This window comes from Oncorhynchus masou, chromosome 18 (genome assembly GCF_036934945.1).
Source record: "Oncorhynchus masou masou isolate Uvic2021 chromosome 18, UVic_Omas_1.1, whole genome shotgun sequence".
Classification (NCBI taxonomy): domain Eukaryota; kingdom Metazoa; phylum Chordata; class Actinopteri; order Salmoniformes; family Salmonidae; genus Oncorhynchus; species Oncorhynchus masou.
This window is the reverse complement of record NC_088229.1, coordinates 16,371,430-16,398,225: the sequence shown is the minus strand read 5'-3', so window position 1 is coordinate 16,398,225 and position 26,796 is coordinate 16,371,430. Positions and strand designations below refer to the sequence as shown.

Sequence of the window (26,796 nt, the reverse complement as noted above, 5' to 3'; positions counted from 1 at the left end):
ATTTCATCTTCCTTTCCAGTTCCAGATATCAAAATCGAAATCAAAATTGTACAATTAAGAAAACTCTAGATCTGACAAAGAAGCAACATGAAAAGAAGAAAAGAGTGGCGGGAAAAGGTTTTACAGAAGAGAGAAACAGCTAAAAGCTGTATTGGACATGACACCATCAAGCCAGGAAGATGATACACTTCAACATGTTCATAAAGCAAAATTAAGAAGTTATTCAAAATCTTCAAGACACAGCCTCCCCAAGGGAACAGCCATTATCACCTCAGCGGGTAAATGTCCATGCCATCAACTCAACTCCTAAAAGAAGAGAGACATCTCTACAGACACCTGGACCAATGAAGACATCTACCCCAAAGGAATCCCCCAAAAAGAGGAACAGAAGAAAAAAAACACTATTAAAATATAGGTCAAAGTTGCGTTAAAAAGAAGAGAAGCTGCTGGAGAGGACCAAAGAGAGGGTCAACCTAAAGAAAAGACTGAAAAGACTTGAGATGATGGCCAAGAGGAAGCAGGGAATTGTCAACATGGAAGACAGAGAGGTCCAGAAGAAAACTACAAAGAGAGGTCATCAGAGAACATTACCCAGTAACCGCCAGAGAAGACTAATTAAACTTGTTAGCCGCTTTCTTCATCAAGATTAAGTCTCCATTGTAATAAATGGGAAATCTGTAGAAATTCGGAAAAAGGGCCAGATTTCCGTAAGAGAGACTTAACGGACACTATCTTCATAGAAGATTTGTCTGATGAGGCACAACCTCTCCAAGCCTCAATTATTTAACCTTAAGCCATGTCACAGACAGAGAACATATGCTTGCAAAACTTATGACAACTTTGGCTTGAAGATAAAGAAGCTGCACCAACTTGGGGTCATAGAAACATCATCCCCAAGGGACACTATACAGGCCAGTGTGTGTATTGACGATGATGTGCTGTTCTAATGTTTTTGTATGTGTTGTTTTTATGTTTTCTCTGTTCTTAGCCTACAGTGGCTTGCGAAAGTATTCAACCCCTTGGCAATTTTCTTATTGTGTTGCATTACAACCTGGAATTAAAATAGATGTTTGGGGGGTTTGTATCATTTGATTTACACAACATGCCTACCACTTTGAAGATGCAAAATATTTTTGATTGTGAAACAAATAGAAAACTTTGAGCGTGCATAACTACCCCCCCCCCCAAAAAAGTCAATACTTTGTATAGCCACCATTTGCAGCAATTACAGCTGCAAGTCTCTTGGGGGTATGTCTCTATAAGCTTGGCACATCTAGCCACTGGGATTTTTGCCCATTCTTCAAGGCAAAACTGCTCCAGCTCCTTTAAGTTGGATGGGTTCCGCTGGTGTACAGCAATCTTTAAGTCATACCACAGATTCTCAATTGGATTGTGGTCTGGGCTTTCACTAGGCCATTTAAATATTTCCCCTTAAACCACTCAAGTGTTGCTTTAGCAGTATGCTTAGGGTCATTGTCCTGCTGGAAGGTGAACCTCTGTCCCAGTCTCAAACTCTTGAAGACTGAAACAGGTTTCCCTCAGGAATTTCCCTGTATTTAGGGCCATCCATCATTCCTTCAATTCTGACCAGTTTCCCAGTCTCTGTTGATGAAAAACATACCCACAGCATGATGCTGCCACTACCATGCTTCACTGTGGCATGTTGTTCTCGGGGTGATGAGAGGTGTGTGGTTTGCGCCAGACATAGCGTTTTCCTTGATGGCAAAAAAGCTCAATTTTTGTCTCATCTAACCAGAGTACCTTCTTCCATATGTTTGTGGAGTCTCCCACATGCCTTTTGGCAAACACCAAATGTGCAAGCAATTACTTTATTCTGTCCACTCTTCCAGTAAAGCCCAGCTCTGTGGAGTGTACGGCTTAAAGTGGTCCTATGGACAGATACTCCAATCTCCGCTGTCGAGCTTTGCAGCTCCTTCAGGGTTATCTTTGGACTCTTTGTTGCCTCTCTGATTAATGCCCTCCTTGCCTAGTACGTGGGTTTTGGTGGGCGGCCCTCTCTTGGCAGGTTTGTTGTGGTGCCATATTCGTTGTATTTTTTAATAATGGATTTAATGGTGCTCCATGGGATGTTCAAAGCTTCGTATATTTTTTTATAACCCAGCTCTGGTCTGTAATCTCCACAGCTTTGTCCCTGACCTGTTTGGAGAGCTCATTGGTCTTCATAGTGCCGCTTGTTTGGCGGTGCCCCTTGCTTAGTGGTGTTGCAGACTCTGGGGCCTTTCAGAACAGGTGTATATATACTGAGATCATGTGACATATCATGTGACACTTAAATAAAGTTCACCTGTGTGCAATCTAACTAATTATGTGACTTATGGAGGTAATTGGTTGCACCAGATCTTATTTAGGGGCATCATAGCAAAAGGGGTCAATACATATGCAGTAATTTTTTTCATTTCACTTCACCAATTTGGACTATTTTGTGTATGTCCATTACATGAAATCCAAATAAAAATTAAACTACATGTCGTAATGCAACAAAATAGGTGTGTTTACGGACATATTCAATCAATCCCTATACCAGTCTGCTGTTCCCACATGCTTCAAGAGGGCCACCATTGTTCCTGTTCCCAAGAAAGCTAAGGTAACTGAGCTAAATGACTACCGCCCCGTAGCACTCACTTCCGTCATCATGAAGTGCTTTGAGAGACTAGTCAAGGACCATATCACCTCCACCCTACCTGACACCCTAGACCCACTCCAATTTGCTTACCGCCCAAATAGGTCCACAGACGACGCAATCTCAACCACACTGCACACTGCCCTAACCCATCTGGACAAGAGGAATACTTATGTGAGAATGCTGTTCATCGACTACAGCTTGGCATTTAACACCATAGTACCCTCCAAGCTCGTCATCAAGCTCGAGACCCTGGGTCTCGACCCCGCCCTGTGCAACTGGGTACTGGACTTCCTGACGGGCCGCCCCCAGGTGGTGAGGGTAGGCAACAACATCTCCACCCCGCTGATCCTCAACACTGGGGCCCCACAAGGGTGCATTCTGAGCCCTCTCCTGTACTCCCTGTTCACCCACGACTGCGCGGCAACGCACGCCTCCAACTCAATCATCAAGTTTGCGGACGACACAACAGTGGTAGGCTTGATTACCAACAACGACGAGACGGCCTACAGGGAGGAGGTGAGGGTCCTCGGAGTGTGGTGTCAGGACAACAACCTCACACTCAACGTCAACAAAACTAAGGAGATGATTGTGGACTTCAGGAAACAGCAGAGGGAACACCCCACTATCTAGTCCTGTGTGGCTCAGTCGGTAGAGCATGGCGCTTGCAACGCCAAGCGTCGTGGGTTCGATTCCCGCTGGGGCCACCCATATGTAAAAAAAAAAAAAGTAGTGGCCCCAGCCGACTTGTAAGTCGCTTTGGACAAAAGCGTCTGCTAAATGGGATATATATATATAAATGGGATATATATATATATATACATCGATGGAACAGTAGTGGAGAGGGTAGTAAGTTTTAAGTTCCTCGGCATACACATCACAGACAAACTAAATTGGTCCACTCACACAGACAGCATCGTGAAGAAGGCGCAGCAGCGCCTCTTCAACCTCAGGAGGCTGAAGAAATTCGGCTTGTCACCAAAAACACTCACAAACTTCTACAGATGCACAATCGAGAGCATCCTGGCGGGCTGTATCACCGCCTGGTACGGCAACTGCTCTGCCCACAACCGTAAGGCTCTCCAGAGGGTAGTGAGGTCTGCACAACGTATCACCGGGGGCAAACTACCTGCCCTCCAGGACACCTACACCACCCGATGTTACAGGAAGGCCATAAAGATCATTAAGGACAACACCCACCCGAGCCACTGCCTGTTCACCCCGCTATTATCCAGAAGGCGAGGTCAGTACAGGTGCATCAAAGCTGGGACCGAGAGACTGAAAAACAGCTTCTATCTCAAGGCCATCAGACTGTTAAACAGCAACCACTAACATTGAGTGGCTGCTGCCAACACACTGACTCAACTCCAGCCACCTCAATAATGGGAATTGATAGGAAAGGATGTAAAATATATCACTAGCCACTTTAAACAATGCTACCTAATATAATGTTTACATACCCTACATTATTCATCTCATATGTATACGTATATACTGTACTCTATCATCTACTGCATCCTTATGTAATACATGTATCACTAGCCACTTTAACTATGCCACTTTGTTTACATACTCATCTCATATGTATATACTGTACTCAATATCATCTACTGTATCTTGCCTATGCTGCTCTGCACCATCACTCATTCATATCTTTATGTACATATTCTTTATCCCCTTACACTGTGTATAAGATATTAGTTTTGGAATTGTTAGTTAGATTACTTGTTGGTTATTACTGCATTGTCGGAACTGGAAGCACAAGCATTTCGCTACACTCGCATTAACATCTGCTAACCATGTGCATGTGACAAATAAAATTTGATTTGATTTGATAGGAAAATGCCAAGGGGGTGAAAACTTTTGCAAGGCACTGTATGTGTGTTATGTACTTTTGAAGCACTGCAAAATGAAATTGATTGAACTTGAAACCCATCTTTAAATAGCACACCCAACTACCTCATCCCCATATTGTTATTTATTTTTGCTCTTTTGCACCCCAGTATCTCCACATCATCATCTGCACATCTATCACTCCAGTGTTAATGTTAAATTGTAGATTGCGGAAGGTTTTGCGGTAATGGGAGAAATCAATAAAAAATGTTAATTTAAAAATCTATATTATTTCAGAGATTAGGTATTCTGTGCATGACTGTTAATAATCGTTTTTCTTTTTTCCTTTAATGTATTAGCTTTCCTAATGGTCTTGATGTTTTCAGACCATTGTGGTAATGATATTCTTTAGTACTTGTTTTGGAAAACATGTTCATAAAGGCGTTAAATTGTCAGTAAATGTTTTTAAATGAATGCTCACAAACACAAACACAGACCTTTTTATTTATGCCTATAAAGGAAATTTGTTGATGCAAGTCTTTTTAAAGATTTCATGTTTGAAATCTTTGACACCAAGATTTCGTGAGAATCACCGTAGTGCTGCTTTTGACACCATCGATCACCACATTCTTTTGGAGAGATTGGAAACCAAAATTTGTCTACAAGGACAAGTTCTGGCCTGATTTCAGATCTTATCTGTCGGGAAAGATATCAGTTTGTCTCTGTGGATGGTTTGTCCTCTGACAAATCAACTGTAAGTTTTGGTTTTCCTCAAGGTTCCGTTTTAGGACCTCTATTGTTTTAATGATGGCTTTTTGCTGTCCCGAGTCCACCTGGTCGTGCTGCTGCTCCAGTTTCAACTGTTCTGCCTGTGGCTGTGGAACCCTGATGTGGTCAACGGACGTGCCACCTTGTCCCGGACCTAATGTTTTCGACTCTCTCTCTACCGCACCTGCTGTCTCTAACTCTGAATGATCGGAAAAGCCAACTGACATTTACTCCTGAGGTCCTGACCTGTTGCACCCTCTACAACCACTGTAATTATTATTATTATTTGACCCTGCTGGTCATCTATGAATATTTGAACATCTTGGACATGTTCTGTTATAATCTCCACCCGGCACAGCCAGAAGAGGACTGTCCACCCCTCAGAGCCTGGTTCCTCTCTAGATTTCTTCCTAGGTTCCTGCCTTTCTAGGGAGTTTTTCCAAGCCACTGTGCCTGTGTGGCCTACTGACCTTGTGACCCCTGGGAGAGAGTCCTGAGTCTCCCCCAATGCGACCCAGAAGGTTCAGCTCGCTCTCCCCGTGGCGGCTCAGGAAGATAGAGCGCGGTGTGACGTGGATGTTCATAAGGTAGTACACGATCCGGCTCTGTATATGGTCTTGCACACGGTTCACCAAGTACCTAGAGCCCACGTTGAAGATCTTGATGTAAGACAGATGCCTTTGTATAGGAAATATAGAGAGACACATAGGGAGACAATTATTATTCAAGACAGGTGCCGACAAAATAACATGTAGGGGAAATACAGGAAGATAGAAGGAGAGATGGATTTTTTGTTAATCACAGCTATCTGATAACCAAGTATTTTTTTCAGTTTAGTTTTACTCTTTCTCTCATTCAGGGAGAGGAGCTGTTGGCATAAAGCCTGATCCCAGGTGTGTTTTTTTGACTATGACCATAAAGGAGTTGGCAAGACAGCACAAACAGTTCTGGGACCAGGCTAGTTGGCATAGTCTGTTGAACTCTACCTGTCTTTCTCATCGTCCAAAGGCACATAAGTTTGCTTGTAGCACTCGATACGTTTCAGGAAGTCTGCCTGCGCCTCATCCTTGTCACAGTTCACATAGTCTGGGCTGCTCACTTTCACTTCCTGGGACAAAGGTCAGTGTCACAGTGTAGAGTTTAACATCTTGCAGAGTTTGGCATCTTAGAAACAGAGAGCCCTCTGGTAAGGTTTGAGAATATACTTTCTCACCGTGATATTCTGTGCAATGATGTCTGGATCATCACAAATGGACTCCACAAAAAATACCTGTAAGGACAATTCAGTTGTGTTCATTATACCAAAGGGGTTTTGTCCAGTTTCACCATCTGAGTTTGTATTTAGCTGTTGCAGTGGTAGTAAAGTGTTTATTCATTATGTACAGTAGCAGCTACAGGACTGTCAGTTGGCCTTCCTTTGAACCTGCCTTGTAGCCTTTTTCCTTGGAAAAGCTCACAATGGATATCCTCCTCTCCCGTGTTGTGTTGGTGGCATCAAACACCTGGAGGGAAGAAAATATATTTTAATCGGCTGTACAGATGTAGGATTTTACAGATGTAGGATTGTTTTACTATTTTGTTGCTGAGCATTTTCCTGTGTATTTGATTTTTTTTAAAGCTTCTATAGTTTGTCATTTCCACCACGAAAAATGTATCAACCCCTACAAAAAGGTCCATTAATTATAATCCACATAAAAATTCTAATTTCCTGTTGCTTCAGAATTATTTTCCTGCTGTAGCAAACTGGCTTAAATGAAGATACTACATCTATACATTCCAGTCAATGTAGCAGAACGTGGGCACTGTGAGCACAGTGCAATGTTTCCCTAAAATTATTTTGGCACTGAGCAAATTTCAGGTCTGCTGAGCACAAACTTGAACTTTGTAAAAAAAAACTGTGTAACTTCCAGCGAAAGTCTACGGTGAACACTGAGCCTGTACCCGTTTTAAGTTACCGTTTAAACAGGGGCCAAGTAGGCCATGAAGGCTGGGTGGTCAATCATCAACAACAATGGAGAAAATGCATCCCATAACAGTTTAACATGGAAATAGCTGTTCTATCATTCAGCCTAGAGTAGCAGCCAAATTGTGGTGTTCAATGTAGGCCTACATTCCTTGAGACGTTTGAAAAAAAAGCATGCAGGGTTTGACATTAACCTGCTTATCCACTTGTCCATCAGACAAGGAGGTGACTGAACATTTTGTTGTGTTGTTTGATGTAAGAAACCACTTTACAAAGTAAAATACATTACTATTCCCATACCATTATTACAGAGAATCAGACAAATTATGCTACCCTCTGCCTATTGGCTACTTAGCTTATTCAAACCTGTCTCAAAATTAAACACTGCCCCTATAAGACAAAAAAAGCTCTTCGCCTGAATCGCTTTTCAAAGATGTCTGGAAATGTACATGTTTTGTGGTCTTGTAGGAAGCAATCACTCCCTATCTATAACTGGGCTAATAACTCACTAACTAGCAAAGGATATGAACAAAATGTACACACGTTGCTACATGCAGCTCTCACTTTGATCTCAAAACAAGCGCATCTACTCAAGACCCCTCATGCTGTAAATACAGTCCAGTTCAAAGTAAATTGCACAGATCGGTCTGTGTAGAGTACGGACTGAGTAATGCGTGTCAATGCAATAGGATCCTACTCTGATGCTTTCTGCCAACAACAAAATCTCTTGCATAGTTTGTTTTGTTTCGATATGTACCATTAAAAGTGGCTAATATTGCATAGATTCAATCACAATTGCCACATTAAAGGGAAACGTGGATAGTGTTAACAGGGAAAACTGGAAGAACGGTGGTCACCAATCTTTTCAAAATGCTAGCCAAGATCTACTGCTCAGTTTTTTTTAACGGGACTTAAAAACGTAAGCCTATGCAACATTAACCAATTAAAAACAGTACTGTAGAAATTAGGTTTGTGCAGTAAGCTATAGGCCCAATACATTATCACCACGTATACAGATGAAGTCGGAATTTACATACACCTAGGTTGGAGTCATTAAAACTTGTTTTTCAAACAAGTAATTTTTCCAACAATTGTTTACAGACAGATTATTTCACTTATAATTCACTGTATCACAATTCCAGTGGGTCAGAAGTTTACGTACACTAAGTTGACTGTGCCTTTAAACAGCTTGGAAAATTCCAGAAAATTATGTCATGGCTTTAGAAGCTTCTTATAGACTAATTTACATAATTTTAGTCAATTGGAGGAGTACCTGAGATTTATTTCAAGGCCTACCTTCAAACTCAGTGCATCTTTGCTTGACATCATGGGAAAATCAAAAGGAATCAGCCAAGACCTCAGAAAAAAAGTGTAGACCTCCACAAGTCTGGTTCGTCCATGGGAGCAATTTCCAAATGCCTGAAGGTACCACGTTCATCTGTTCAAACAATAGTATGCAAGTATAAACACCATGGGACCACGCAGCCGTCATACCGCTCAGGAAGGAGATGCATTCTGTCTCCTAGAGATGAACGTACTTTGGTGCGAAAAGTGCAAATCAATCCTGGACACCAGCAAAGGACCTTGTGAAGTTGCTGGAGGAAACAGGTACAAAAGTATCTATATCCACAGTAAAACTAATCGTATATCAACATAACCTGAAAGGCCGCTCAGCAAGGAAGAAGCCACGGATCCAAAACCGCCATAAAAAAGCCAGACTACGGTTTGCAACTGCACATGGGGACAAAGCTAGTACCTTTTGGAGAAATGTCTTCTGGTCTGATGAAACAAAAATAGAACTGTTTGGCCATAATGACCATCATTATGTTTGGGGGAAAAAGGGAGAGGCTTGCAAGCTGAAGAAAACCATCCCAACCGTGAAGCACGGGGGTGGCAGAATCATGTTGTGGTGGTGCTTTGCTGCAGGAGGGACGGGTGCACTTCACAAAATAGATGGCATCATGAGTAAGGAAAATTATGTGGATATATTGAAGCAACATCTCAAGACATCAATCAGGCAGTTTAAGCTTGGGCGCAAATGGGTCTTCCAAATGGACAATGACCCCAAGCATACTTCCAAAGTTGTGGCAAAATGGCTTATGGACAACAAAGTCAAGGTTTTGGTGTGGCCATTACAAAGCCCTGACCTCAATCCTATAGAAAATATGTGGGCAGAACTGAAAAAGCATGTGCGAGCAAGGAGGTCGACAAACCTGACTCAGTTACACCAGCTCTGTCAGGAGGAATGGGCCAAAATTCACTCAATTTATTGTAGGAAGCTTGTGAAATGCTACCCGAAACATTTGTTCCAAGTTAAACAATTTAAAGGCAATGCTACCAAATACTAATCGAGTGTACTGTATGTAAACTTCTGACCCACTGGGAATGTGATGAAAGAAATAAAAACTGAAATAAATTATTCTCTCAACTATTATTCTGACATTTCACATTCTTAAAATAAAGTGGTGATCCTAACTGACATACGGCAGGGTATTTTTACTAGGATTAAATGTCAGGAATTGTGAAAAACTGAGTTTAAATGTATTTGGCTACGGTGTATGTAAACTCCCGACTTCAACTGTATTATCATCGCATTGTTGTTTGGGCATTTAAAAAGATATATATTAAAACAATTGAGGTAGGCTATATGATCATTCCCGTAATAGATCCGTTGTTGTATTACTTGTGAGGCACAGCTGAGTGAGCAAACATTTAAATATTTTACTGGGCTGATGGTGCCTGCATCTGATCTTTAGTCTCAATGTAGGAGGAGGTGAGGGCCCTTGGAGTGTGGTGTCAGGAAAATAACCTCACACTCAACGTCAACAAAACTAACGAGATGATTGTGGACTTCAGGAAACAGCAGAGGGAACACCCCCCTATCCACATCGATGGAACAGTAGTGGAGAGGGTAGTAAGTTTTAAGTTCCTCGGCATACACATCACAGACAAACTGAATTGGTCCACTCACACAGACAGCATCGTGAAGAAGGCGCAGCAGCGCCTCTTCAACCTCAGGAGGCTGAAGAAATTTGGGTTGTCACCAAAAGCACTCACAAACTTCTACAGATGCACAATCGAGAGCATCCTGGCGGGCTGTATCACCGCCTGGTACGGCAACTGCTCCGCCCACAACCATAAGGCTCTCCAGAGGGTAGTGAGGTCTGCACAACGCATCACCGGGGGCAAACTACCTGCCCTCCAGGACACCTACACCACCCGATGTTACAGGAAGGCCATAAAGATCATCAAGGACAACAACCGAGCCACTGCCTGTTCACCCCGCTATCATCCAGAAGGCGAGGTCAGTACAGGTGCATCAAAGCTGGGACCGAGAGACTGAAAAACAGCTTCTATCTCAAGGCCATCAGACTGTTAAACAGCCACCACTAACATTGAGTGGCTGCTGCCAACACACGGACTCAACTCCAGCCACTTTAATAATGGGAATTGATGGGAAATTATGTAAAATATATCACTAGCCACTTTATACAATGCTACCTAATATAATGTTTACACACCCTACATTATTCATCTCATATGTATACGTATATACTGTACTCTATATCATCTACAGCATCTTTATGTAATACATGTATCACTAGCCACTTTAACTATGCCACTTTGTTTACATACTCATCTCATATGTATATACTGTACTCGATACCATTGACTGTATCTTGCCTATGCTGCTCTGTACCATCACTCATTCATATATCTTTATGTACATATTCTTTATCCCCCTACACTTGTGTGTATAAGACAGTAGTTTTGGAATTGTTAGTTAGATTACTTGTTGGTTATTACTGCATTGTCGGAACTAGAAGCACAATCATTTCGCTACACTCGCATTAACATCTGCTAACCATGTGTATGTGACAAATACAATTTGATTTGATTTGAGGCAGAGAGCAGCAGATTTAGGGTCCGCCTCTCAACATCCCCCGCTCTCCCTTTCCTCCATTGACACTGACCAAAAGGGACACTGTCTTCCAGCTGATGGTGAAACTGGAGTTGCACCGCTCATCATCCACAAATGTGTTGTTACTCTTATGAACAGATTAAGATAAATATTCCTCAATGTTAAGAAGACTCAACCCAAATAACAACAACGTAAGCCTATAGAGATATACTTTCCTACTCATTCCTTACTGCTACAGTGCTTATTGTAGCTTACTGTAGTGGAAATAGGAAAAACACACGTTTAATGTTGAATACGAAGTGTTGACATTGCTGAGTAAGAACTTAAACTTGAACTCATGAACTCATGAACTCGTAAAACAGCAGCTCTTTGCTATATTCATTGACAGTCTCTTTCTAGTCATGTTTTTAAATGTTTTGAAATCTTACAGTATCAATTTTGCTGTAGCTTTCTGTTATGCCTGCTACGTTACTGCAGACACGTTATCTGAGCCATCCGATTGGCCCATTGTAGGCCTATAGTGCACTTGATTTAAAAAAAAATAATATATATTTTACCTTTATTTAACCAGGCAAGTCAGTTAAGAACAAATTCTTATTTTCAATGACGGCCTGGGAACAGTGGGTTAACTGCCTGTTCAGGGGCAGAACGACAGATTTGTACCTTGTCAGTTCGGGGGTTTGAACTCACAACCTTCCGGTTACTAGTCCAACGCTCTAACCACTAGGCTACACTGCTGCTCTCCGTTCTCCGGAGTTTGTACTTTCAGACACATGAAATTGTTCAAAATGGCAAAACAAAATAGGAACACAAGGCTTTATCTTTTTTTTTTTTTTTTTACAGAAATGTTTGTCGATCGATTAGGAACGCATTGGAGATCAATCAGTCGAGTTTGATGACCACTGCTCTAGAAAGTTGAGTGAAATTCAATCTCGTACTTCTCTCTGTGGGCTGATATTTCGTCTGCTTGGCAGTCCAGGGGGAGCTGAGCAGCAGTCTTGGGGCTACTGTGCACCCGCAGCATAGAGGGAACATTGGCACAGTGTATATTTCTATAACCTTTATTTAATCTGTAAATCCATAGAGGTCAAAATATAGTTTTACCCATGGAGACCTGGAAGTATCCAGTTTATCATGTACAGTGTGTTTGAAGTTCAATGTCCTGTCCACCCTGAGTACAGTATGTCTCAGTCATGTGTAAGAGATATGGTGTGTTTGCCCTATTGACTGTCAGCTCAGAGGGGCAGTTTTAAATTGTCCTCTTACTCACGGCTACTTGTCCATGTTCCTTTGAGAAGTAGATAACTACATCTTCAAGGGCATTTGTAGCACAGGCCCTGAGAAAGCAAATGCAATGAGAAATCATTGGATTAACCACAGAAAGATAATTCACAGCACAAAAGGACATACCATGTCAGTTGTTACGTAATACTTTACACAAACTACCACTAGTCTGCACCTGAAATGTCACCCTATTCCCGATACAGTGCACTGCTACTTTGACAATGAAAGTAGTGGGAAAGTAGAGTGCTATGGGGAAAAGAGTGCTATTTCAGATGCAGCCCCACGCATAGCTTCGTCACATAGATAGAGAAACCCATCAAACCTGAGGAATCTCTTACCTGCGAATCTGCATGGCCTCCTCATTGTCCGGTCTGAAGAACTCAAAGTTCTTGTAGCTCTGGACTGCTTCCCTGCGATACTGGCCCAAGTTGAAGACTAGACGATAGGTGATTGATGATAGATGATATAGGATAGATAAGGGAAAGACAATAAACTCCAATCCTCAGTGCCGTGTATGGGTACTCAAGCACACCTCAGGTCATTTAACTTGGCTAGTGTGTGGGTGTGAACTGACCCTTTGTTGGAACTCCTATCCAGTTGAGGTAGCGGGAGAGCTTCTTGGATATGTATGTCTTCCCCCTGGCAGGCAGTCCAACCATCACAATCAGAGTGGGGGAGTTGGTGAGCTGGGGCACGGAGGCTGTGGAAAAACAAGACAGACCGTAGGAATCTACTGTACATGCCTGGTAGGTAAATAGAGTGGTTCTCTGTGAACACTGTTAACAAGGCACAAATCACTGGTGTGTGTAAACACTTACACACACAGTGTGTGTGTGTGTGTGTGTGTGTGTGTGTGTGTGTGTGTGTGTGTGTGTGTGTGTGTGTGTGTGTGTGTGTGTGTGTGTGTGTGTGTGTGTGTACCAATTGCCGAGATACTCCTCACCATCTCCTCAAGAGAGAGAACACCAGGTGACAGAGAGATCAAATATCTGTTAACCATGGCACACCTATCAGATGAGTCATCTCCCAACAGGTAAGGATTGGTTGAGCCCTCATTGTTACCATGTTATGTCTTACTTACCTTGTCAACAGGATCGCCAGAGGTAATGTGTTCTGCATAATAATCCCAGAGTAATTAGCCAACTCCTTTAAGAGTGTAAGACTACTTCAGAATATACCCTGAGAACCACAGAGTATCCCATGCAGCCAGTCACATCGGTGACAACACACTGGGACAAGGGTGCTACTGCAGACAGTACCAGCATGCAGTACCTCTTGTTCAGCATGAGATTTCATCGTAGAAACAAAATAACTGTGAAAGCATGTGGAACAGAATCATTCCACAGGCTACATCAGACCTCTCAAAAAAGTAATGTTCAAACTGCATATCCGCACACGGCACCAGATATCATTTCACATGTCAGGAAGCAACTCCACTTAACTGAGACTTTAGAAGAGCGTTACAGTACAATAGGTAGTATGAGGGAGGATATAGGAGAAGCAGGACATATTGCAGGATATAGAAGCTGGTAGTCTATATGAATGACGACTGACTGCAGCGTCAGAATACAGTATTCATATATTACAGGTCACAGGACAATGTTAGAGTAGGATTCATCTTATTCTCACACATGGGGCATGGAGGAGGAGGGAGGGAAGCCATTCAACAGATCTAAGATTTACACTAGGAAACATTCGATCATAGTCTTAACATGGCAACAAGATCAAAACTTGAGCACTCATCCACCTGTTGTTGAAGATAACTTCCCCATGGCTTATACTAATGAATGAATTAGGAAGTTGAGAGGAAAGAAGAGACAGAGAAAACAGACAGGAGAAGAGAAGGAGCGAGAGACAGAGAGAGAGAGAGAGAGAGAGAGAGAGAAAGAGGGGCAAAGAGAGAGCGAGAAACAGACAGAAACAGACGGAAACAGGAAAAAAGAAACGGAAAAAGAGAAAGAGAGCACGAGACAGAAATTGGTTCTTCACACTTACAGCCTCTCCGGCGACTTAGCTTGCAGCCTCCCATCCCCAACCATGGCACCCATATCTTGAGCAGAGGAGTCTGCGTGAGCTCATTCTTCTCCTGTTCTGTGGTCATGTCAGCACTCGGCAGAGCCCAGACAGACAGTCATGCAACACAGCACAGTCCCCCTGGCCCTGTTCAGCGGAGCGAGTGTGAGTGAGGGAGACAAGAGGAGCAACACAGCCGCCTGCTTCAGTGAACTCCGGCGGGGTCACATGACTGTTGCCAAGGAGCAGAAGGCGGAGGGGACGATGGAAGGGGAGGACCTCTAAATGTCATCCGATTCCCTAAATAATGCAATACTTTTGACCAGGGTCCATAGGGAATTTGGTGCCATTTGGGACACATGTTAGCTCATTGATGCCATGCTGTTTCACTGCTACTTAGCAGTTAGCGTAGAACATGGTCCGAGGCCAACTACTTTAGAGGGATCTAAAATATCCTGGGATATCAGCCAGTAGGGAGAAGGAATCACAAAGTCACACAAGTCTGTGTTGTGGTGGTGACATGGCACTAAAGCATTAAATATATCAGTCCCTTTGAAGAACAAGCTCATCACAGAGTAACAGTTTACCATAGTTAACCGTTACGATGAACTGATCAAAACAATATATGTTGTGAGGCTATAGTACAGCACATATATGTTGCTTGATTTGTATTTGGCAATGGTGTGGTGTTGCTCAATTATACCACAAGGTGGCAGTTGGAAGTCAGAGTTCACAGTTCCTTTTGAAAAGCTAATCCAGAGGAAAGATCAACTGACTATCATTACATACACTCTCACTGTCTGTAGCCTGTAGGTAGCAAATAAACTGACAAAACCGCTCATCCCTATATTCTCTGCTGTCTTTCTGCTCTGGTGCAATCATTCTCATTCAGAAAATATCTGACTTTGTTGACAGTACTTCAAGAGGTTACCAAGGCAACGAGGCATTAACCTGACTAAGGAATTAGACATCTGACAACCTAAGAGACATGGACAGTCCCTGATCTGATCTCATTACAACTTAATGCAGTGGAGTATTAAAGGGAAGAGGCGTCATGGGTTAGATAATGTCATCAATACGTAATGTAGCCTCCCAGCAGGCGAGCAAAACTGGTTGAAATGATATCAGTACTACACCATTACAACCTGGTTGCAAACTAGTTGTATTGACGTCATGTCAACCAGCTTTGTTCACTGGTGCCTACTGGGCAGTTCTTATTTATGTTATATCCATACGTTCTTTAAAAAAAGATTGTTATCCAGAACTAAAAAGGCTTCTTCGGCTGTCCCCATAGGAGAACCCTTTGAAACATATTTTTGTTTGAAAAGAGTTCTACATGGAACCAAAAAGGGTTCTCCTACGGGGACAGCCAATTAACCCTTTTGGAACCCTTTTTTCTACGAGTGTAGGCCTACTGTATGGTATCAGCTTTTACATGCAGTGGCAACATTGTTTAGACATTTCCCCTGTGGGGTTTGCTGTGACACATATTTACTTAGACCCGCAGTAACTTAGCAAGGATGAAATAAGCATTGGAACAGGATACTTTGAATAAAACTTTGTGGTCAAATTCTAACAGAGACAGACAGTTATTTTGGCAGTTAGTCTTACAGTGTCTTTGGCCTCTGCCATTATTCTCCAACAGAAAATATAATTCCCATAACACAGCAATACATTCTGTATCTAAGTGTCAGACCTCATACCAACTGTTAAGCTACCTAACTGACCACATTCTGGGCAAATCATACGGTAGGCTTATGTTGGCATATGTTAAAAAGGTTAAGTATCTAACCTGATATTCTGCAGTACAGACAATGTTTATGCCTTTCAGCAACAGTAATGACCACAGAGTGTAGATCTGGTTTTGTTAGTAGAGCCCAGGAGAAGCGAGAGAGGAACATGCTATCCCTGCTGGCTGAGAGTTTGGCCTGGCAGGAATTTAGCCTGGCCTCCATGCTCCAAATAGAATGACAGGGATTGACTGCACTGTAGCTGCTGAGAAATGAGCTATGGGCAGCTCCTGTAAACCACAGCTAAGTGTAAATGTGTTCCTAAAAACATCTGTCTCTCTCTCTCCAAGGAACTGTAAATTGCATAATAAAAGTTTACATGGAACATACTGTACTTAAAGGTCCAATGCAGAAATGTTTATCTCAATATCAAATTATTTTTCAGTAACAATATAGTTCTTACTGTGATTGTTTTCAATTAAAATGGTCAAAAATAAACAAAAACAGCTTCCTAACAATGAGCAATTCCTCAAGCAAGAATTGTGCTAGGACTATCAGAAACTAGCTTTTATGGCAGAGACGTTTAAAACTCTCTTTTTTATTGGTCTATTAACTAATTTACCACCTTGTGATGTCACCAGTCTGGCCAAAACTCCATCCCATCAAAAACAGGCAGAAATTTCAAACAGTCTTTTCAAATAGTTCTTGCACGTAAAGGGCATTACCATAATTTTCAAAATTTCACAATATTATTCCAACCTCATAGTGTGGAAATATATATAAAAGACAGAAAATCACCTTTTTCACTGTGCTGGGCCTTTAAGGTGGTTGAGGTTACATTCCATATGAAGATGGAATGAGATATTAAGATGGCAAGAGGGTACATGACATTTTGGAGTTGGTTTATTATTGAGCAAGATTCCTTCAGAAGACAGACCGTCCCGTTCCGTAACAGGTCCCAAAGATCTGATCAGGTTCCATTTGAAGGGTCCTGGTTGGATAACTATCCCAGTATGGATGACTAGCTTCTTTCATTTATTCACATTTAGGCTGCTAGCAGAAAACTGAACCCAATCCTAACCATTCACTCACTTATAGGCTACAACAGATGTAAAGATGATCACTCTTTTGTTTTAGAGAATTTTCAATCAATCAATTAAAATCAAAGTTTATTGGTCGGTTACAGAGATTTGCAGATGTTTTCACAGGTTTTCACGACTCCAACAGTGTAGCAATAAACCTAGCAATACAAAACAATATACACAAAATAAAAAATAAATAAAAAATATCAGAACGAGCAATGTCAGAGTCCGGGAATATAAATAATATAATAATAATATATATATATATATACAGTTGAAGTTGAAAGTTTACATACACCTTAGCCAAATACATTTAAACTAAAAAAATCCCTGTTTTGGGTCAGTTAAGATCACCCCTTTATTTTAAGAATGTGAAATGTCAGAATAATAGTAGAGAGAATAGCTTATTTCAGCTTTTATTTCTTTCGTCACATGCCCAGTGGGTCAGAAGTTTACATACACTCAATTATTATTTGGTAGCATTGCCTTTAAAATGTTTAACTTGGGTCAAACGTTTCGGGTTGCCTTCCACAAGCTTCCCACAATAAGTTGGGTGAATTTTGTCCCATTCCTCCTGATAGAGCTTGTATAACTGAGTCAGGTTTGTAGGCCTCCTTGCTCGCACATGCTTTTTCAGTTCTGCCCATACATTTTCTATAGGATTGAGGTCAGGGCTTTGTGATGGCCACTCCAATACCTTGACTTTGTTGTCCTTAAGCTATTTTGCCATAACTGTGGAAGTATGCTTGTGGTCATTGTCCATTTGGAAGACCCATTTGCGACCAAGCTTTAACTTCCTGACTGATGTCTTGAGATGTTGCTTCACTTTATCCACATAATTTTTCTTCCTCAAGACGCAACCTATTTTGTGAAGTGCACCAGTCCCTCCTGCAGCAAAGCACCCTCAAAACAGTCATTAAAACTTGGAGTCATTAAAAATTGTTTTTCAAACACTCCACAAATTTCTTGTTAACAAACTATAGTTTTGGTAAGTCGGTTAGGACATCTACTTTGTGCATGACACAAGTAATTCTTCCAACAATTGTTTACAGACAGATTATTTCACTTATAATTCACTGTATCACAATTCCAGTGGGTCAGAAATGTACATACACTAAGTTGCTGTGCCTTTAAACAGCTTGGAAATTCCAGAAAAGGATGTCATGGCATTAGAAGGTTATGATAGGCTAAATTACATAATATCAGTCAATTGGAGGTGTACATGTGGATGTATTTCAAGGCCGGCCTTCAAACTCAGTGCCTCTTTGATTGACATCATGGGAAAATAAAAAGAAATCAGCCAAGACCTCAGAAAACAATTGTAGACCTCCACAAGTCTGGGAGCAATTTCCAAACGCCTAAAGGTACCACGTTCATCTCTACAAAGAACAGTACACAAGCATAAACACCATGGGACCACGCAGCCGTCATACCGCTCAGGAAGGAGTTGAATTCTGTCTCCGAGAGATGCATGTACAGTGCCTTGCGAAAGTATTCGGCCCCCTTGAACTTTGCAACCTTTTGCCACATTTCAGGCTTCAAACATAAAGATATAAAACTGTATTTTTTTGTGAAGAATCAACAACAAGTGGGACACAATCATGAAGTGGAACGACATTTATTGGATATTTCAAACTTTTTTAACAAATCAAAAACTGAAAAATTGGGTGTGCAAAATTATTCATATACAGTTTTATATCTTTATGTTTGAAGCCTGAAATGTGGCAAAAGGTTGCAAAGTTCAAGGGGGCCGAATACTTTCTCAAGGCACTGTACTTTGGTGTGAAAAGTGCAAATCAATCCCAGAATAAGGACCTTGTGAAGATGCTGGAGGAAACAGGTACAAAAGTATCTATATCCACAGTCAAAACGAGTCGTGTGTCGACATAACCTGAAAGGCCGCTCAGCAAGGAAGAAGCCACTGCTCCAAAACCGCCATTATACTTCCAGACTACGGTTTGCAACTGCACATGGGGATAAATATGGTACTTTTTGGAGAAATATCCTCTGGTCTGATGAAACAAAAATTGAACTGTTTGGACATAATGACCATCGTTATGTTTGGAGGAAAAAGGGGGAGGCTTGCAAGCTGAAGAACACCATCCCAACCATGAAGCACGGGGGTGGCAGCATTATGCTGTGGTGGTGCTTTGCTGCAGGAGGGACAGGTGCACTTCACAAAATAGATGGCATCATGAGGTAGGAAAATTATGTGGATAGAGTGAAGCAACATCTCAAGGAAGTTAGGAAGTTAAAGCTTGGTCGCAAATGGGTCTTCCAAATGGACAATGACACAAGCATACTTCCAAAGTTGTGGCAAAACAGCTACTAATATTCTGACATTTCACATTCTTAAAATAAAGTCGTGATCCTAACTGACCTAAGACAGGGAAATGTTCTAGGATTAAATGTCAGGAATTTTTGAAAAACTGAGTTTACATTTTTTGGCTAAAGTGTATGTAAACCTCCAACTTCCACTGTATATATACTCAGTGTACAACAAATTAAGAATAGTTTCCTAATATTGAGTTGCACCCCCCCCCCACTCACACACCTCCCATTCGGTGGGGCATGGGTTCTACAAGGTGTCCAAATCTTTTCACGAGAATGCTGGCCCATGTTGACGCCAATGCTTCCCAAAGTTGTGTCAAGTTTCCTGGATGTCCTTTGGGTGGTGGACTATTCTTGATACACACATGAAACTGTTTAGCATGGAAAACTCAGCAGTGTTGCAGTTCTTGACACAAACCGGTGCGCCTGGCACCTACTACCATACCCCGTTCAAAGACACTTCCATATTTTGTCTTGCCCATTTACCCTCTGAATGGCACACATACACAATCCATGTCTCAATTGTCTCAAATCTTTAAAATCATTTTTTATTCTGTCTCCTCCCCTTCATCTACTCCAATTGAAGTGGAATTAACAAGTGACATCAGTAAGGGATCATAGCTTTCACCTAGATTCACCTGGGCAATCTGTCATGAAAAGAGCAGGTGTTCATAATGTTTATACACTCAGTGTGTAATGGTGTGTATAGACAGTATATGAATTGAAAAGGTGTGTGCAGGTGTAGTTATATAGGATGTGCCTTGACTAGAATACAGTATATACATCTGAAGTTTATAAAACAGTATATAAACCTTTCCTTCACATCAGGAAATGTTAACTTCTAGTATATTCAAGGTTTAAAAAGGCTTACTTTTTGTGATACAAAAGATGTATCAACCCCTACAAACAATGTCCATTATTTATAATGACCTGACCAAGATCCGCTTCAGATGGAAACGTTGTCAATAAAACGGTGAATTCGCGGCTTTAACAGTGTGCAGGCCTTCTTGTTCTATACCGTTATTTATAATCCACATTTCCTGTTTCTGTAGAATCATGTTCCTGCTGTAGCAAACTGGCTCCAATTAAGATCCTACAACTGTAGCATTCATTCAGTGATAGGTTACTACTATACTTGACTGTGCTAATCACACTGTAACAGAGCACAAAGATGATACCACTACTGTATAAGGAAATAGAAGGGAAACAACAGAATATATCAGAGTTACCAGAGTGACAGACAGACCTTCCCAAGTCCTTTCCCCTTTCGTCTGCGTGTCCATCCTTTCCAAATCAAGGCAGCTTTCTAAATCAAGGCAGCTTTCTAAATCAAGGCAACTTGAAACCCAGAGAAGACGTTGTCCGGTCTGTAGCAGTGTCTGCTGCACTGTCTGAATCATAGAGTGTAACACCAATCCACCAAGTCTATCTTGCTCGAGTGTATTTTTGTGCTGCTGCACTTAGCCCCCTGGACAACATGTGCTCGGGACAACATGTGCATAGACAGAAGTGAACCAGCATAGTAAAGTTGGACTTTACTATACCATCTAAGTGCTTCCTACTCTTCTCTCTCAAGCGAGTGCATGTTTATCATTGAATGCTCTCACCTGCGCTGTCACAGCGGCACCTCATTATGTATTCCATATGGAGCAGTTCTATCCCTGCAGGGTGCACGGTCTGAAGAAGACTTACTAATGCCTATGGCTCTGCTGTCAGATACTCTTATTAATGTAACCAAACCCCTCGGCCAAAGCATTTTCTCCCCTCTCACCACCTTCTCCCTCTTTCTACGACACATGGACATACGCTGGGCTTGTCCTTTAATGTTTGCCAGGTCTTGGGTTCACCATTCACAACTTACACACACACACACACACACACGCACACGCACACACACACACACACACACACACACACACACACACACACACACACACACACACACACACACACACACGCATGCACGCAGGCACACACACACACACACACACACACACTCACACTCACACATACGCACACTCACACACACACACAGCCAGGGGAGTGAGCTCAGAACAGGAGCAAAGGTCACCGAGGGGATTTGAAACTTTACAACTCCGTGGCTTTGCTTATCTTTCAGACCTGGGTTTGAATAGTATTTGAAATCCTTCAAATACTATTAGCTTTAGCATAAGCCTGCCTTTATTGCCAGGCGGGCTGGTTTTACCCTTCTGTGACTCTTCTATTGGTTCAATTGCACTAGGCAAGCTTAATCAAGCCCAGCTAAACTATTTGAAGTAATATGAAATAGTATTTGAGCCCAGGGTTAATACAAAGTAATTACTACATGAGAATGCGACAAGTAAGGACTTATAGGCCTCTTGTTGTTGTGTTCCATATACTACAGTTTCTCTGGCAAGATGGCACTGACAGACACAGACACCCTGTTTCTAGCTCCTAGACAACTTTGCAGTATTTTGTCTATTACTGCATTGTTGGAGCTAGAATCTGTGTAGTGACCAATACATTTGGATTTGATTTGAAAGGGTGTGTAACATTAAAAGTTTCAACAAATATGTTTTTAATGACTGGAGCTTACTATGTGCCGCAATCATAAAACCAATACCGACTGTGTTATGCAGCAGACAAATTCAACAATATGTCACATACAGCATATTACTGCATGCACATCAAAATGTATAGCCTACCATTAGCTGTATGTGTAAGGTCTGCTACAGAAGCATGGTATTGCTGCAGTCAGTACCATACCCAAGCTCCGTTCTTCACGTGAGGCCCCAAAAGAATCCAGTGAAATCTTGGGATGTCACGATACACAGGGGTAATGTAAAAAGCAATTGATGGTGGTTTAATTTAGCAGCAAAACAAAGCATCTAGCCATGCCTTATTTTATAACCAAGCCCCAAATTATCTTCTCCTATTCTAAATAGTTTAGTAAGGTACCATCTCATGTTGCACTTATGGATTGTAAATGGGCATTTTCCTTCACTAAACTTTTCCACTTACTTTGTCAGGATCAACTCATTTACCACTATCCCTATCTCTCACACAGCCATGGACGGCAGCCAGCAAAACTCAAACATATCACTACAGCTCATTTACTGAGCAAAACCCGTAGTGCACCAAAACAATAGTAAACATGGAAAATAATAATCTGTTTGATTTTAATCACAATCAGACTTTCTCAAGACTTTGCCTCCCTAGAAACCTTGAAGTCTGACAACTAGAGTAAAACATTTTCAAAAAAACACCCACCCAAGAAATCAAGAAACATAGGCATAGTAGAGGGCAGAGAGAGGGAATGACTGATGGGCTGCTCTGTGCTCTCTGACAGTTGGGTTAAGTAATGAGGACCCTCATGAGTGACAGACTCCTCAGCAAAGTACAATGGTACAGTATCCTGTATATGAGGCTCGGACATAGGATAAGCACAGAGACAATGGATTTTCAGAGGTGTTCTAGTATTTATGCCACAGGCCTAAACACTATTGATGGTTTCCATTTATAAAACAAACAGATCCAATGACATAAATGGTTGATGATACTCAATTGATAATTGACTTCACTGCACAGTAATTGACCTCACTGCACAGTAATTTACCTCATTTCACAGTATGTAGTTTTGTTCTTGTAATATTACACCACTATTTTTGCTTGAGGTCATGACATTAATTTAACACATGTTCAGAGAAAATATATTTGTACAGTGACATTTGAAAAGCACTGATTCCCATAGTTTTTGCACGCAATCATTTTTAATCTCTTTTTATGAAGCTTTTCCTGTGCTGTATCTGGTCTTGCACTTCTCATTCTAATCTAGGAGATCTTTGTTTAAACTTAACACAGTATGCTATACAATACTACCGTGCATCATTAGAGATCGTTTGGGACCTTGCCACATCCTGCAGCATAAATAGGTTGTGTTCCTGTCTGCTGCTGAATGACTGCTAAGCACTACCGAATGTTCTTACTGAGGAACACAAGGCTATTCTTGGCAGAACAACTATGTCGCATCAAATTGCAGAACATTTCTAAGCAAAATGTGAACCAAAGTGATAAGGAACTATGGTGTGTGAAGTCCTGTAATTCTTAGTTGAAGGATTCAAATGTATTCCCATGTATCAGTTCTGATTTTAATGTAGTGTTTGTAGTGACAGTGGGCCTGTCATTCCTGTTAAGTAATGCAGTGTATTTCAGATATAGGGAAAGCAATTGAAAAAACCTGAAGGTTGATGTAATGGGATTTCCAAAGTGTCTGGTATTTTATGTAGAGAATCTTTCTAATATGTAAAATATGCAAGTCATATGTAATTATTACATTTATCTTTTGAATCAAGTTTTTATTGGGTTATTGTAATTAAGTACCTTCGCCATGTATTTGAACTAATGTTATACATTTTGTAATACAGTATAAATTGTAACATTTGATTCCATACATATAAAGGATGAGATATATGTTTCATGAAATAAGAATAAGAATACGTTCAAAAGTCTTCTTTAAATTAAAATGTTCACTTTAGAATATATACAGTATCATGCATTCTTTTTAGACCTTCACCACATTTAAAGCCGATCAGCACATTATAATAATGTTCTATTTTGAATGGAGTTTCACACCTGCTGGCAGTTAGTCTGTTTCCTGTTCCTCTGCACATGCATCATCTTTTTACTGCAGTGGGCTAAATCAGGGCCACGAAGAGTGCTTCCTGGTAGTCTTTAACAAATCTACTTTGAAACGAAAGTATACACCTTACTTACATGGTTATTGCGTTAAAAAAAGAAGACACCAATATCATGTCAGATATAGCGTTGAAATGCATTCAGTTATGAGTTTGTATCCCAATATTACACTTCATATACATCACAGAAGACTGAAATAGAATAAAACCGTTTGACAAAGAAACATAGGATTTTAAGCGTTTAATTAAAAATATATATATAATAATTTCCTTTTTAACTCAGTCAAATTTTTGAAGTTGTTGCATGTTGCGTTTATATTTGTGTTCAGTGTAGTTTTGAACCATAAGCTATCTATTAATTATGAAATTATGACAAATATGAATAACATTCCACCAATGAGGCCACTAGGTCATTTAACTGCAGGAAAGGGCTACCAGCCCAGATTTCACATTGCTCTTTTTGAGTTTGAGTTTATTTTATTTTTACAGGGACAGTGCACATTAATCAACGTTTCAGTAAAAGTGCCGGTTTTAGCCAGCCAGCCAATTTTCAACCGCAGTCCCTGGGCAGGTTATTAAAAACAATTACAAAATAGACAATCATTGCGCAGTGAGCACACGCAGAGCAACATAGGACAAGCAAGACATAGTATACAGACAAAGCAACATAGGACAAGCAAGACGTAGCATACAGGCAGAGCAACATAGAACAAAAAGCAGCAAGACAAAATTCATAAAAGCAACAAAGTGTTTCCACACCTCACAAGCTACAGACAACAGACAACATGGAAAGCGTCAATACACAGCTAGGGATTATATTATATGCAGTCTATAACAGTGCCATCCGTTTTGTCACCAAAAAAATCCCATACACTACCCACCATTGGGACCTGTACGCTCTCGTTGGTTGGCCCTCGCTTCATACTCGTCTCCAAACCCACTGGCTACAGGTTATCTACAAGTCTCTGCTTGTAGATAAAGCCCCGCCTTATCTCAGCCCCGCCTTATCTCAGCTCGCTGGTCACCATAGCAGCACCCACTCGTAGCACACGCTCTTGCAGGTATATCTCACTGGTCACCCCCAAAGCCAATTCCTCCTTTGGTCATCTTTCCTTCCAGTTCTCTGCTGCTCATGACTGGAACGAATTGCAAAAATCTCTGAAGCTAGAGACTCACATCTCCCTCACTAGCTTTAAGCACCAGCTGTCAGAGCAGCTTACAGATCGCTGCTCCTGTACATAGCCCATCTGTAAACAGCCCATCTATCTACCTACCTCATCCCCATACTGGTATTTATTTATTTTGCTCCTTTGCACCCCAGTATCTCTACCTGCACATTCATCTTCTGCCGATCTACCGTTCCAGTGTTTAAGTGCTATATTGTAATTACTTTGCCACCATGGCCTATTTATTTCCTTAACTTACCTCATTTGCACTCACTGTATATAGACTTTTTGTTTTCTTTAGTTCTACTGTATTATTGACTGTATGTTTTGTTTATTCCATGTGTAACTATGTGTTGTTGTATGTGTCGAATTGCGATGCTTTATCTTGGCCAGGTCGCAGTTGCAAATGAGAACTTGTTCTCAACTAGCCTACCTGGTTAAATAAAGGTGAAAAAAATATATTAAAAAATAAATAATTCACAAATCTGATTGACCTTTAGCCATGTATTCATACATATTAGGTGGTGCAATCAATACCATGTGCCATAAACCAACACAGTCTACACTTTGCTTTAAATCAGTTTAACACATTATATATTTAAAATACAATTGGCACCTTAACCCAACCTATGGAATTGTTTTTAGATGGTCATACCATTTATCATGTAGCTATTTGATTTAGATAACCCTTTTGTCACACCCTGATCAGTCTCACCCGTCCTCGTTGTTGTCTCCACCCCCTCCAGATGTTGCTTGTTTTCCCCAGTGTATTTATTCCAGTGTTTTTCCCATTTTCCTTTTTCTAGTCCTCCCGGTTTTGACCCATGCCTGTTTCTGGACTTTGTACCCACCTGCCTTGACCACAAGCCACTCTGTACCTCCTGGACTCTGATCTGGGTTTTACCTTTTTGCCTGTGCAAGACCATTCTCTTGCCTACCCCTTTGGATTAATAAACATTGTAAGACTCCAACCATCTACCTCCTGTGTCTGCATTTGGGTCTCACCTTGTGCCTTGATACCTTTGGGTATCAACATTTTTTATATATATTTTTTTAAATATTGAATAACACTGTTACGGCTTTCTAGGTGGGAAGGAGAGTCGGACCAAAATGCGGCGTGTAGATTGCGATCCATGTTTAATAAACAAACGTAAAACACGAATCAATTACAAACACTACAAAACAAAGAACGTAACAAAACCCGAAACAGCCTATACTGGTGTAAATAAACACAAACCAAGGACACTAAGGACAATCACCCACGAAACACTCAAACAATATGGCTGCCTAAATATGGTTCCCAATCAGAGACAACGATAAACACCTGCCTCTGATTGAGAACCACTTCAGACAGCCATAGATTTAACTAGAACACCCCACTAAGCTA

General features: G+C 41.1%; 1 protein-coding gene across 3 annotated transcripts in view; it reads right to left on the bottom strand.

Moving 5' to 3' along the window:
- LOC135504055 (6-phosphofructo-2-kinase/fructose-2,6-bisphosphatase-like) overlaps positions 1-21,325 on the bottom strand; it is a 29,326-nt gene extending 8,001 nt beyond the window's left edge. Inside the window, exons 1-8 of one of the 3 annotated variants that reach the window (XM_064922321.1) lie at positions 21,175-21,325; positions 12,986-13,111; positions 12,750-12,846; positions 12,398-12,464; positions 6,670-6,744; positions 6,456-6,512; positions 6,229-6,350; positions 5,713-5,920 (exon numbers count right to left, since the gene is read on the bottom strand). In XM_064922321.1, coding sequence (XP_064778393.1) covers positions 5,713-5,920; positions 6,229-6,350; positions 6,456-6,512; positions 6,670-6,744; positions 12,398-12,464; positions 12,750-12,846; positions 12,986-13,111; positions 21,175-21,211 — 789 coding nt within the window. In that variant the 5' untranslated portion in view covers positions 21,212-21,325. Of the gene's footprint in view, positions 1-5,712; positions 5,921-6,228; positions 6,351-6,455; positions 6,513-6,669; positions 6,745-12,397; positions 12,465-12,749; positions 12,847-12,985; positions 13,112-14,406; positions 14,628-20,813; positions 21,093-21,174 lie in introns of those variants that run through there. The other 2 variants (XM_064922319.1, XM_064922320.1) reach the window with 2 other exon arrangements.
- Between the last annotated feature and the right edge of the window lie 5,471 nt (positions 21,326-26,796).